At 33.8% G+C, this 15,566-nt stretch overlaps 1 protein-coding gene across 3 annotated transcripts in view; it reads right to left on the reverse strand.

Annotated features, from left to right (window-relative positions):
* Positions 1-15,566, reverse strand: part of ptprea (protein tyrosine phosphatase receptor type Ea) — a 78,232-nt gene that overhangs the window by 11,460 nt on the left and 51,206 nt on the right. Inside the window, exons 3-11 of one of the 3 annotated variants that reach the window (XM_042735991.1) lie at positions 10,661-10,741; positions 8,269-8,365; positions 7,874-7,947; positions 5,829-5,888; positions 4,778-4,914; positions 2,857-2,947; positions 1,344-1,420; positions 1,127-1,163; positions 924-1,021 (exon numbers count right to left, since the gene is read on the reverse strand). In XM_042735991.1, the coding sequence (XP_042591925.1) occupies positions 924-1,021; positions 1,127-1,163; positions 1,344-1,420; positions 2,857-2,947; positions 4,778-4,914; positions 5,829-5,888; positions 7,874-7,947; positions 8,269-8,365; positions 10,661-10,736 (747 nt within the window). In that variant the 5' untranslated portion in view covers positions 10,737-10,741. Of the gene's footprint in view, positions 1-923; positions 1,022-1,126; positions 1,164-1,343; positions 1,421-2,856; positions 2,948-4,777; positions 4,915-5,828; positions 5,889-7,873; positions 7,948-8,025; positions 8,184-8,268; positions 8,366-10,660; positions 10,742-15,566 lie in introns of those variants that run through there. The other 2 variants (XM_042735992.1, XM_042735993.1) reach the window with 2 other exon arrangements.

Consider the following 15,566-nt stretch of genomic DNA (forward strand, 5'->3'; position numbering starts at 1 on the left):
TTTAATCTCCTCTCCGTTCTGTGTCTTATTGATTCGTCTTTCTAGAGACGCTCGCGGAGAGGAGAGAAAGACGAGTCCTGTGACATCTGAACATCAGAGACCATCCAAACGGAGACACTTGTGGCTGAAGATTACTGAAGATGATCAACAAATCGGGTTTATAAAAAGGCACTGAAGTGAAATCAAATATAATTTACTGGCTCTGTAGTGATTTTATTTGCATACCGATGCTTTTTTAAACTATATGGAATAAGTATGAAGGCTGTGCAAAAATGTAATACATTTTAAAATGATAATTAAAATTAAAATTATAAATTTTTCATTTAAAATTCTAATTATATATATATATATATATATATATATATATCATTATTTTTTTTATGCAGCATTTAGAAATCTGATTTATTTAATCCTCCTGTTGTGTTTTGGGTCAATAAAACTTACAAACTGCTTGAAATACTGGTACAATGTATTTCTTCTTGAAATTTGGTGAATATTTCTCATTTAGGGCCATGAATGTGCATGCAAAGCTTCCACACATAGATGTGTTTTGGAGAGGCTGTATGAAAATTGGTACAGCTTTTTGTGTTGGGGTTTTATTGACTCCCATTGGTTTCCATGCAAGTTCCCAAAAAAATCAACACTTTTAAAAACACTCTTTAATGTAGGTTGTCAAACACTAAAATATGAAATACTTCAGAACTTTTCAAGATGAAAATGAGACTCATGTTCTGAATCATCTAAGAAGTGTCACTACTGTTTCTTTATCTAAGCGTGTTTTTGGTTGCTGGTTTTGGATCTATTACTATTTGGATCTAGATACTATTTCTGCTTGTAGTAAATTGAAACTCAGTGCGCAGACAGTCACTACAAGTAGTCATGGCAAAAGGAAATGGACTGGAAATCCAAAAAAGGACACTTACCTCTTTTCTCTCTTTCAGATTAGTTAGCATTACAATAGTAGCTGATTTCTGTTCCCATATCATTCTCCAGAAGTCTGCAGCCGTGTCTTGTTTCGGACCTAAAACACAGAGATCATATTATCGAGTCTTATTATAGCCACTGAAACTCCTGTCAGTCATGTGAATGCTCACTAAATCTTATTTTTAAAATTAAATGCACTCACCTTGTGCTGCAATGAACTTATTCTTATCTGTATAACCCTGGGAAGAAAGAAGAACTAGATTATGAAACCAACATTAAATGCAAACAGGGGTGCATACTGTATATTTTGTTTCACTAAATGATGCAATGCATTTCAACAAAACTCTCAAGTACATACAGTATGAATGCATGTTTAAACACTGACGCACTGAATTTCTACAGCTTTACAAATCACTTACATCGATATATGATGCATTGATATAATCTGAACATGGGACTCCATCCATCTGTTTTAAAATCACTCTGGAATGGTCATCTGGATAACAGAAAAGATCAAAAAATTATGTTTATTTCTATACAATCGCATATTTGATTGCTCCTTCTCAGGCCTTGGTGGAAAAGCTTTTGAAAATGAAAAATAAAAGTAAAAATTTAAATGCCATGGATGTGGGCATAAGGAACTGAAAGTATTTGGAGAAGTTGTGTTAGATGTGGGAGGGCGGCAGCAGCACTGAGGCAAAATCTGAGTCTGATATCACCCAAAACCAACATGTGGGCAAAGATAGCACAGCAGCAGAGCATCATTTACATCACAAAATCATTCATACCATATATATATATATATATATATATACACACACACAAGAGTGAACCTCTGTTTGTTAAGGGTGTACATTGGGGCTGTTTGGGGTCTGCCAGATAGTAAAATGTGACTTAGAAAACCTTTTTTTATCTGTAAATAGCACATATGCACATTCACAATTGTCTATTGATATTTTCTTTTCACCATATTTTAGTACAATACAGTTATTTCTTTTTATTCATTGTCTATTCTCTTTATTATTAGTGATTTTTTACCTTAAATTATATGTATGTCTGCATTTTGTGTGTACTTTCTGTGCTAGAAGCTCCAATTCCTTGTGTGTGTAAACACACTTGACAATAAAGCTCTTTCTGATTCTGATTTTGTACCAGAATCCTGTAAATTGTTGTTGTTGATGTTGTTTTTTGAATTCCAAATGTAATTTTTTTTGTTTGTTTTTTTAAACGTCATATCACTCACTTTTCTTTCTTTTTTTACTCTACAGGTGAACAGTTTTTTTTACACATTTATTTGCCTCTATTTGGGGTGTGTGTGATTCTTTTATAGCGAATTAATTCCTGTGCATTGTGGGTGATTTTATTTGACAAATAAAAAATAAAAATAAAAACTTTATCCCCACCCATTTATTTCCTATGAAGTACCCCGGACATACTAAGTGTGACTCATTCTCATTTTTGTGAGCTGATATAGTACATGTGAAAAGATTTTTTTTTTTTTTTTTTTTTTTTTTTTTAGCAAATGTCATTTGGTGTCCAAAAATACCTTGAACATCTCACAAAGGTAAAAAATAACTATGTCTACAATCCAAAACGAAGAGAAAAATTATAGGCTACTTTGCATGAAAAAATACGAAGACTACCCTTTTTAATCCACAATTTTCTTTAAATGTTAAAGAATCTCTTCATTACAATAATACAGTAATGAAAATCATTCTGTACTTTTTTTCTTTTAGTATAAATACCTGCTTATATTATTAATTAGTATTATGTATTAAATAACGCATCATTAAATATTTTTGTGCTTATTTTTTGACAACTTAATAGCCAATTTTTATTATATTAAATTATATATATATATATGTGTGTGTGTGTGTGTGTGTGTGTGTTTGAGAGAGAGAAAGAGAGACAGATTATCTTAGATATTCTTACATGGTAAGATGTTTGGATATCTATTCTTCTCCTTGTTTTCTTCTTTATTGGCCTCTTCACATGTTCCTTGAGTCGAACCCCCTGGTAATGACTTTCAACAAAATACAAATTATACATGTTAAACAATGCCATACCTCCATGATCTTATATGCCAAGTCAAGATGTTTATTAGGATTTGACTGTCAGGGAATAACAGATGCTGTATGCTTTCTGCTTTATAATTAAAAGCATTTCATCCATTAAATTCAACTGACACTCATTGCAAACTGAGCATTTTGTGTTTTATTTTTTTTATTGAATTTTTTGTTTTTTAAAAAATTGATTTGTTTTGATTAAGCGCCTGTGGGGTTTTTTTTTTTCACATAATTTTATTGCACTTGAATTGCTACCTAACACATGCATTCTCACAGAACTGTGCATTTGAGCAAAACCGATCATGCCGTTCAAATTCCCACCAAACCTGTCAATTTGTTATAGTCTAAATGGATGATATTACTGGCGCTTTGTTCCTGTATGTATAGGCCATTGTTTAACCAGCAGATCTGCTTCCATTCAGACTTAAATGGTTTAAGTGGCCATTAAGATTGTTGAACATAAACATGGTTTCCATGGGACAGAAAATTCACATGGTTCATTCAGTGTGTGTTCCTGAATCACGGGTCTGTGAGAGGAGCGAATCTTGAATCATGCATCTAAAAACAGGAGAGAGGGGCTTTCTCGAATGACTCAATGCCTGATGACTCCTCAACATCTCAATTCCAGTAATTCTCAGTGGGAAATGAGAGTAGTTGAGCTGTCAGCAAATGTGGAAGGATATTTGCTGATCCATATGAATGCATGCTTCTGCCAGTTAATAAGGGCACCATAATGCACCATCAGCTTCTTTACGAGCCGCAAACAAAATAGCAGTCTCTCCACTGAGCTGTGCCACTAAACACACAAAAAACCACACAAAGTGCTGAACTTTCAGCAGCATGATTGATGTAATCATCGTAAACAACAATAACGGTCTATTTTTACAATGTTCAGATCATCGTGATTAGTGTTTTCACAAAAAATCTAGTAATTGATAGCTCATAGCAGTGTAATTTCATGAATCTTAATATCAGCTTGGTAACACTTTATTTTAAGCACCCATTCTCACTATTAACAAGCATGCATACTACCAGCATGTTGGCTGTGTATTAGTACTCATGCCTTATTCTGCATGAGCAGATTTTAGATATCCCTTCATTCAATCCCATACAAAAACTAATAAACAACAAACTAGGGGTTTATTGAGGCAATATTCACTGTTAATAGTTAGTTAATAGCTAGGATTGGACCTTAAAATACAGTGTGACCAGTCTTCACTGCATCATTATTAAATAACATATTAAAACTATTTAATACCACAGCAAAACTATGCTACTGCACATGGTACTACTAAAAAAAAAATATTCAATTAATTTAATGGTTTTTATCCTTCAATGATTTTTCATTTAAAATAGCTAGCATTTTCCTCACTGCATCATTATTAAATAATATATTTAATCTGATCTGATGCTGTTAAGTTGCATTAAAATTTGCTTTTTTGTCTTAACTAACTAAATGTTTGTACCATTTTCAAAACCACAGCAAAACTAATGTGTTCTAAAGCATTTAGAATTCAATTTCTCAATTAATAATTATTAAATAATATATTAAAAAAACGTATTCGATGGTGCAGGCCTGTAAAAGCTGTTTTTTAATATATATACATATATATTATATTCCATATTTGATCCTAAACGGCTTCTAAAAAACTACAGAAGTTGTGATAGTTTTTCAGGTTTTTTTTTTTTTTTGTTTGTTTGTTTTTTTCTTGTTGTTTAATCAATTTGGTATCAGCTTATTTTTGATGTATCTATCCATGATTAATATTCTTTCAAAACACACTCACATTGTACTCTTCCCGGAAGAGTTTCCCATCATCGGCCGAGCGTATCCGATACTCTTCTTCCAAGTTGTCTACAGGAATGGGGAGATATGTTTTGCATGTGGAAGGGGATCTGGGCAGTAAGACCACCGTCTGTTGTTCTGTGGAAGAATACAGTACATCAATGTTATAAAAAAACAATTGAAAAGTAAAGAATTTATAGGAGACTGCATGGCTGAAATACAAATTTAGTTTACGGCTTCTACAATCACCTCTGAGTTGAGAAACAAACACACACACACACACACACACACACACACACACACACACAATGACACACGCACACACACTTTTATTTTTTTGATTTGATTGTTAGGCTGTTTGTTTTACTACATACAGTAAGTAGTGAAAAAAATAAACAGCTAACTGTATTAAATATCACACTGACTTTTTGTTTATAAAACCGTTGTTTAAAAACAGAAACGTTCTGATTACTATTTAAGAACACCACATTCCGTGTCCTATTATTTCATACAGTCTTTCATTACTGGTGTGCGTGTGTGTGTGTGTTATACACATACAGTACAGGTGAGGTGTGTACATACATTTGGTCTGTTTTATCAATCAATATGACTGGGTTTGATATTAGGGTAAAAAATAAAAAATAAAAATTCTAGAATTAGATTCAGAATGTTTAATTCCATAATTTAGACAAGAAAGTGTCCTCATATCTAACAGCAGACTGCTAAATACATTTATTAATTTATTTTTGAAGAACATCATGTCAAACTTACGGTCATGGTTTTGTCACCCAGGAAACAAATAAACAAACAAACATGCTCACACCAAACTTTTTTTTTTTTTTTTTAATAAAAGCATGCCTTTGTAAAAGAACTATAGGCATATTTAAAGCAGCATATGCATGTACCTTCTGAACATAAATCAGAAAACCACCAGTGACCCTCATAGCACCGAAAGAAACCCACAACCATTAGGTTAGCGGTTAGAGCGGGTGAGATGTTAGACATTATAGAGTTTAGACTATAAACTTCATGCCCGTTTGCATATACCTGACCTTCTGACGGCCAGCCAAGATCATCCTCATCCTCATCTTTATCCACATCTATATATTCCTCTATACAACATACAGCACACACACAAACACACACAGTGTTACAGCAGTGCTTAGACTTAAAGAAATAAAACCATTTGTTTTTCTGCTGAATGTTTGCAGACTTAAACACTACTGTTCAAAGGTTTAGCACTCTTTTTAAGAAATTAATACTTTTATTCAGCAAGGATTCATTTTATTGATCAAAAGTGACAGTACAGACATTTATAATGCTACAAAAATATTCTACATCAAATAAATTCTGTTATTTATTCATCAAATAAACCTGAAAAATAAATTATCAGGGTTTCCACAAAAACACAAAGGCGCAACTGTTTTCAACATTAATAATAATAATAATAAATGCATATTAGAATGATTTCTGAAGGATCATGACTGTAATGATGCAGAAAATTCAGCTTTGCATCACGGGAATAAATTACATTTTTAAGTAGATTCAAATTGAAAACAGTCTTTTGAAATTGTAATAATATTTCACATAATTGCTTAATTTTTTGAATGTTACTATACATCAAAGAGGCAAACAAAAGGTGGCACAGAAAGCTGGAGAAAGTCGTTAAACCACTTCCCTTACACAGGTGTGACGTTCAACATTTAACTCTAGCGTTTCCTGCGTGTTTAGAGTGTGTCGTTTCTCGTCTCGGCTCACAAAATATTCCTTGAGAGAGATTTCCGTCAGGATAGTAGGAGAAATGAGTGCAGAGGAAGTCTATTACATAAATCTGCTAGACCTTCGACAAGACACACAATCTGCGGCGACAACCGGACTCTAGATAAGCATAAAATCTGAGCACATTTTGAGATCTGAACATCTAGAAGGACATTATGAGGGTCCGTCTCTCAGGAGAACACTCCGAGACTCTGGGGACTTCAGTTTGATCTCCATTCAATCTCACTGCTGTCTAAGAAACCCAAATCTGGTCTTAAACAGAGCTTTTTTGTGATTTTCGGCTTTGTGAAGTTGGCCACAGTTTTTGTGTCAAACAAGCAAACTCTAATAAAAGCAAACATGGGCAACTGTTTAAAAATAAACCTTCTTCCTCTTTCACATGGGTTTAGTCCGATTTGAATATTTTTGAGGAAATATTGATAATGAAACCACAAATAGCATTACTTGTTTTACACCTCTGAATCTATGAAACAAAACAGTTTAGTGATTTTTACTATTGATATTTTCTCCCTATTATTAAACTAGAAAAGTCTAATCTAAAAGTAGAGTTTAAAAGGGAACACTTTACAAAAAGGTCTCATTAATTAAATGCATCGACTAACAATGAACAACACATTTGTTGCAGTATTTCTTCATCTTTGTTGATGTTAGTTAATAAAAAAAACTGTTCATTGTTAGTTCATGTTAGCTTAAGTCCAGTAAGTAACATTAACAAATACATCATTAGTAAATTTACTATTTACTTCTAATATTTGTCATTGTTACAGTAGTTCATGTTAAGTAATGCAGTTAACTAACGCTAACGAATGGAACCTAACTGTAAAAGTCTTTTTTTTTTTTTATAAAAGTCTTGATAATATTCAGTCATCTCAATGGCAGAATGCGCCTGCACCTGAATTCAATGTACTGTTAGGGTTGATTAGAGATTAAATAAAGAGTATACCATAAAAACTACAGTTTGTGAAATAAAAATGTGTTATCTGTGAATCAAACACAACCATTTAAAAAAAAAAGTGTTTTTTTTATCAAAGGTTTGGTCATTCATTCAAACATTGGGAATGCAGATGAGCACAATCTTCACCATAAAATCAGAATAAAAACCATAGTATGACCCATAAACCTCAGCCAAAATGAATTTTTAGTGTAACATTGGTGATGTAGATGAGTATTGTGTTAACAGTAAGATGAATATAGCACATTTGATAAAGTGAAACTTGCCGAGACCTCTTACTTACAACAGAGCTCTCAAAACCACAAGTTGCTTTTATCATATCTTAAACAACTAAACCGGTTCGAAGCAGATAAAGCGACCCCTTACCTTGCTCTTCCAGGATGCCATTTGGTACTTTCTTGTCGACGGCTGTGATGACAGCTTTCCTCTGGTTTTTCAACCTAAAAGAAATGAAGAACATAGCGTTTAAACATGGAGACAACATGTGAGACAATATCCTAACGTCACATCTGTCTCACCAACGAAAACTCGAGCTCTTTTTCATCAGAGGTGCTGTTTCTCCACAAACACACGCTATATGACACGATCTCAACCATATAAAAATCTAAGGGTTTACCTCGGTGAGGCAGTGTGTGAATAAATACGTGTGTGTGTGACAGCAGTTCCTGGACCCACCCTTAATCAGAAAGAGGCGGGGCTTGTAAGCATGACAGACACAGTTTTTGACTCGCAGTGTTTGTGTGTGTGTGTGTGTATCGTACCTGAGGAAATACCAGGTCAGCAACCCCAGAAAAAGCAGCAAGACGGATAGACTCAGCAGTATGGGCAGGATGGGTGCGCTGGACTGCACCAGGTCCTCTAAAGGAAGAAGGAGAGGCAGTTAAACCCACAGTGAACAAAAGAACAGGAAACTGGCCCGCGAACAGAGCCACTGGAGCCGGAACGGCCACACTTAGTTGCTCCGGCGCTGAGCATTTCAGTGAGGTATTGCAGCCAGTCAAGCCAAGGCATTATTAGTGATTTAATAGAGAGCCTGGTGCTGTTTGGACTGAGGGATAAGCATCGCTCATACATTTAACAGCAGGTTTGACATGAATCACCCGCTTAACCCTGAGATCAGCACTTTACTGCAGCCCAAAATCACAGCCTGTGTAATCCACGGCAGATTTAACACAAATCCACAAGGCCACACTGATGCTTATGTGATGCAGAAACTCTGAACACGAGCAGTGAGGATTCAAAATCATCTCTGAGCTGAGAAATGTTACGCAACTACAAAAAGCTGGTTTTGGCCACTGAGTTTCCATGACTATTTCAGTCGTTTTGTGAGTAATGCCTACATTGTGAAATCAGTTTTTAGAGGTTGTAAAAAGAAGACAAAAAAATAAATAAATGAAAAATCAAGTCTGAAAATGAAAAATGTCTATATATATATATATATATATATATATATATATATATATATATATATACAGTACAGACCAAAAAGTTTGGAAACATTACTATTTTAATGTTTTTGAAAGAAGTTTCTTCTGCTCATCGAGCCTGCATTTATTTGATCAAAATACAGAAAAAAAAAATTAATATTGTGATATATTATAACAATTTAAAATAATTGTTTTTAAATTTATTATACTTTAAATTATCATTTATTTCTGTGATGCAAAGCTGAATTTTTAGGATCATTATCACATGATCCTTTAGAAATCATTCTAATATGATGATTCATTATCCAAAGTTGGAAACAGTTCTGCTGCTTAATATTTTTTCAGAACATGTTATACTTTTTTAGGATACTTTTATGAATAAAAAGTAAAAATGGAAACAGTTATGTTTTTTAAAATATAAATATTTTGTAATAAACAATATACACTACTGGTCAGTAATTTGGGGTCAGTAATTTTTTTTTTCTTTCTTTTTTTTAAATAAAATCAATACTTTTATTCAGCAAGGATTTGTTAAATTGATAAAAAGTGATAGTAAAGAAAATATATTATTAGAGTATATAAATGAATAAATGCAGTTCTTTTTAACCTTTTATTCATCAAATATATTAGACAGCAGAACTGTTTCCAACACTCATAATAAATCAGAATATTAGAATGATTTCTAAATGATCATGTGATAGACTGGATGTTACATGTGACACTGAAGGCTGGAGTAATGATGCTGAAAATTCAGCTTTGCATCACAGGAATAAAATATTTTTTTAAGTATATTCAAATAGAAAACTATTATTTTAAGTTGTAATAATATTTCACAATATTACTTTTTTTTTACTGTATTTCTGATCAAATAAATGCAGCCTTTGTGAGCAAAAGAGACTTTTTTCAAAAGCATTAAAAATAGTAATGTTTCCAAACTTTTGGTCTGTACTGTATATATATATATATATATATATATATATATATATATATATATATATATATATATATAACCAACAGTAAAGATAAGCTTCCAGTGAAATACTGATTTTTTTTGTGAAATGGTGTATGTATAAATATGTTTATGATTAGATTAATAAATAATAGTCAAATAAATAATCATCATACCAAAATGCTGATGTTACAGTAACAAATTTTATATCAATCTGTAGCCAAAATAAATAATATATGTTATAATATAGTATAATGATACAAATTTGTTGCAATAATATAAATTTAAAAATATATTTAAAATGTTTTAAAGTATGAAATCAAGCGCCACCTGTTTTTTTCACATATGCTGGTTTTCAAATAAGTGAAGTTATATCAAAATATCAAAATTAATGGAAAACTGGCAGTAAAAAAAACAAACAAAATGTTTATAGTCAAGTAGGAGATATAACCCTTAATTAACTGATGGATTAATTAAATTTAAGGAAGGGAGGAAATGAATGAATGAATCTAAAAATTTAACTGGAATTACCTTACACACAATTTAGCACTATTTGACTGCAAAATGATGTCACTGACCAATCAGAATCAAGTACTCTTGGGAAGACAATTTTATTTTTATTTTTTTTATCTTCAGTGAAGGTTAAATTGCTTAATAAACTATTTCTCGTATATGACAAATTTGGCGCTCTGCATTTAGAACTGAAAGGATTTAGAGAGGAAAACAGCAATGCTCATTTTATTATTAATACTATCATTATGAATAATGAGCACTTACCATTGTTATTTTCGTCTGTTGAAATGGTTGTGTTTGGTTGTAGAGTTGTTACTGTCAGAAAAAAAACAAGGACCATCGTGTCTGCAAGAGAAGAAGAGAACATACAAGCATGTCATTTAAAAATATTCATATCATTTAGTGTCATTTCTTTAATTAAATGTGACTCTACATGTCAGTCTATTCAAAAACAACAAAACAGGATACCATAAAGTATTTCAAAATGGAAAAACGTTTCATTATTACTCCACTAGATGTCACCAAAACCTTTCAAATACAGTTCCAGTCCAAACGCTTTAGAGCGAGAGCATCTCTGTACTGATATTCAAAACAGAGTGAGATGCAAACTCATAAATCTCACTTTCACACAGATTACACATGATTATTTACTTTAATCTTATTTAGTTTGGGGATTTTAAGTGTTACACAAACTATCAAGCGGGTTAAACTGAGATAAATCATCCTTACATCTGAATTAATCTATGAATTTAGAGGTGTTCAAAGATGTAATGTGCATGATTAAACCTGGGAAAAGCAGATTATTTATTATGTGACTGACACTTTAGCAGAGGACAAGACAAGATCTCATGCTTATTACACAAATAAGTTCTGCATCATGCTTTTAACCCAAACTAATACTGAAAGTGATGCTTGATTGTAAATGATCAGATATTCAGAGCAAGCTTTTGAGCGTATCTGGAGGGCAGATGTCATGGGCTACTTCTGGACTGGAAAAGCCACCAGGATTCGTTCAGTCTTAGCTCTGCTTCACTGAGATAAGATACTCCACAAAACACCCACACACAGCCGCTGATGCTCTTCATTGAGAAAATGAAGTGGGTGCTGCTAATTCACTAAAGCAGCACAATGCATATATAACAGACAGTGCTTACTGCAACGCACACCACTCAGCGCTAGAGAGAATCCCGTAGGTGTTCAAACACCAACACATGCCCAGATATCAGGAATAAAGTCGGGTAGTTCAAATGAAGTTTAATCTAAATCTATTTCAGGGACTTTTGCATAATTATGCAAACAATTTTAAATTGGAGCTGAATGTGAACTGCATAGAGTATCTGCAGGCATTCTGTGCATCGGAACTGATTGTTTGCTAAGACCAAGAATATGTATTGAGGAAGTAAGGCTTTCACATTGATTTTAACACACATTCCTGGTCACAATATGCATAATTTGTAAGTGCAGGTTATTTTAAGAATATACAGGTCCTTCTCAAAAAATTAGCATATTGTGAAAAAGTTCATTATTTTCCATAATGTAATGATAAAAATTAAACTTTCATATATTTTAGATTCATTGCAAACCAACTGAAATATTTCAGGTCTTTTATTGTTTTTAATACTGATGATTTTGGGCATACAGCTCATGAAAATCCAAAATTCCTATCTCAAAAAATTAGCATATCATGAAAAGGTTCTCTAAACGAGCTATTAACCTAATCATCTGAATCAACTAATTAACTCCAAACACCTGCAAAAGATTCCTGAGGCTTTTAAAAACTCCCAGCCTGGTTCATTACTCAAAACCGCAATCATGGGTAAGAGGTTAACCCAGAAGGCCATCATTGACACCCTCAAGCGAGAGGGTAAGACACAGAAAGAAAATTTCTGAACGAATAGGCTGTTCCCAGAGTGGTGTATCAAGGCACCTCAGTGGGAAGTCTGTGGGAAGGAAAAAGTGTGGCAACAAAAAACGCTGCACAACGAGAAGAGGTGACCGGACCCTGAGGAAGATTGTGGAGAAGGACCGATTCCAGACCTTGGGGGACCTTCGGAAGCAGTGGACTGAGTCTGGAGTAGAAACATCCAGAGCCACCGTGCACAGGCGTGTGCTTTTGAACCAGAAACAGCGGCAGAAGCGCCTGACCTGGGCTACAGAGAAGCAGCACTGGACTGGTTGCTCAGTGGTCCAAAGTACTTTTTTTGGATGAAAGCAAATTTTGCATGTCATTCGGAAATCAAGGTGCCAGAGTCTGGAGGAAGACTGGGGAGAAGGAAATGCCAAAATGCCTGAAGTCCAGTGTCAAGTACCCACAGTCAGTGATGGTCTGGGGTGCCATGTCAGCTGCTGGTGTTGGTCCCACTGTGTTTTATCAAGGGCAGGGTCAATGCAGCTAGCTATCAGGAGATTTTGGAGCACTTCATGCTTCCATCTGCTGAAAAGCTTTATGGAGATGAAGATTTCGTTTTTCAGCACGACCTGGCACCTGCTCACAGTGCCAAAACCACTGGTAGATGGTTTACTGACCATGGTATTACTGTGCTCAATTGGCCTGCCAACTCTCCTGACCTGAACCCCATAGAGAATCTGTGGGATATTGTGAAGAGAAAGTTGAGAGACGCAAGACCCAACACTCTGGATGAGCTTAAGGCCGCTATCGAAGCATCCTGGGCCTCCATAACACCTCAGCAGTGCCACAGGCTGATTGCCTCTATGCCACGCCGCATTGAAGCAGTCATTTCTGCAAAAGGATTCCCGACCAAGTATTGAGTGCATAACTGAACATAATTATTTGAAGGTTGACTTTTTTTGTATTAAAAACACTTTTCTTTTATTGGTCGGATGAGATATGCTAATTTTTTGAGATAGGAATTTTGGGTTTTCATGAGCTGTATGCCAAAATCATCAGTATTAAAACAATAAAAGACCTGAAATATTTCAGTTGGTGTGCAATGAATCTAAAATATATGAAAGTTTAATTTTTATCATTACATTATGGAAAATAATGAACTTTTTCACAATATGCTAATTTTTTGAGAAGGACCTGTACAATAATTTGAGGTCTGTTACATTTTTTGAAAACAGTCTCTCAAAGCTGCATTTGATCAAAAATGCAATAAAAACAGTAATATTGTGAAATATATTTATAATTGAAAATAATTTGACTATCTGAATATACACTATATATCACATTTTAATTTATTTATACGATACAAAGCTGAATTCTACTGCAGTCTTCAGTGTCGCATGGTCCTTCAGAAATCATTCTAATTTGCTGATTTGCTGCTCAACAGATGTTTATTATTATCGTTGATAGCAGTTGTGCTGTTCATATTATTTCAGGATTATTTGATTAAAAGATAGTTCAAAATAACAGCATTTATGTGAAACAGAAATATTTTGTAAAATTATTGTCACTGTAATGCAACCTTCCTGACTGAAAGTATAATTTTCTTTTTATGAAAAATAACAATAATAATAATAATAAAGAAAAACAATCTCACTGATCCCAATTTTAACACTTTTTAAACTTTAAAAAAGCCAAGACCACAAAACAAGGCAGAAAAAAAATAATAATAATTGTTCATCATACCACAGCTGAACTGCAAAAAAGCTAAAAGCTTATTATAAATTAAAAGAACAACAGCACCCAAAATACACTTTCCTTTATGCATATATATACACCCAAATCCCTGATGCTAAAAAAACAACTACTTTGGTTGCATTATGGGTCTTTCTCCCTGGTAACCTCTCAGGCTGCATCATTCATCAGGCAGGGTGTGAATAAAGTGCTTTCTGCATTAGCTGCTGTGATAAAGCATGATCAAATGCCGCATTTTGTCAATAGTATCCCAGAGCACGCTGGAGTCTGGACAGCGGCAGAGAATTTGAGTCGATACAGTATCCCACAGCAATTAATAAAGACCTGAGAGCTGCCTGCAGCGGCACAAAGACTGATGGCAGAATTTTAATGAGAAGAAATGACCCTCCCTGTATCATGCGGTTTAAGGCCGACAGCAGAGCCTGAGAAAACAAGTGCACAGGTAAGCAGGAATATATTTAAGACGTGCATGGATTGCATCTGAGTGCATGCAAATAAATGAACGCCATCTTGCAATTTAGCATGTGCTTTCTGTCCAGAGGGATTTCTAAATGTCTGTGGAGACTCCTGTGGTGAGATGCATTGTTCAAGGGCACAGTTTTCCTCAGTGACACACACACACCACCTGCACATTGGCGTGTTTTTGCTGGGACACAGTGGGGAACTGTTAAAGTAAGTGGGGCAAATCAGTGACACACATAAATCTTGTGTAGCCACACTTTAGAGCAGCCAATGGACTCCCAAATGAGTCTGACCAATCTGTGTCTCTCAGTGTGTTAATAGACTGCGAGTTGCTTCAACTATGTCCCGCTGCTTTAGAGTTAGAGTTCACCTCAAAAAAAGTCAATTCTCTCATTGTTTACTCTGATTATTTATTTTATGAAATACTATAGAAAACGTATAGACTTTGTCTCTTTTTCATACAATGACAGAGAATGGAGACAGATGCTGTCAAACTCCGAAAACAACAAATATTTTGTAAAATCATTCCATATGATTTGTGTCCTATACAAAGGACACATTAAATTGGTCAATAATGACAGGCACAAATAAAATATACTAAAAAACATACAGTGTCACAGTTTCTTGAGCTGCAAATCAGCACATTAGAATGATTTCTGAAGGATCATGTGACACTAAAGACTGGAGTAATGATGCTGAAAATTCAGCTTTCAAAATCAATTTCAAATCAATTCTTCTTTAGAAATACCCATATTTTGCCAACATAGACTAAAATCAGTTGTTTTCAAATGTTACACAGTTTGGCATCACAACATTGTAATGTACAGTAAAAAATATACATTTTTACATTAACAATCTTTGATAAAGATTAAATTACATATTAAATTACATTTTGCAGTTACAAAACTGCAATACTTTTAGCATTTTCAAAAATCTTTAAATGTTAAATGATGGTAAAGGTACAGTGATCTGAATGTAAAAATAAGAAAAATGAATATACATTAAATGATACATTTAAAAAATACATTTTAAAAATCTTATTTCAGCTATTAATGGACTAGTTACCAATATACAGTATTATGCATAAGGTAAACAATGATAGAATTT

Source organism: Cyprinus carpio, chromosome B12, assembly GCF_018340385.1.
Source record: "Cyprinus carpio isolate SPL01 chromosome B12, ASM1834038v1, whole genome shotgun sequence".
In the NCBI taxonomy this organism is placed as follows: Eukaryota; Metazoa; Chordata; class Actinopteri; order Cypriniformes; family Cyprinidae; genus Cyprinus; species Cyprinus carpio.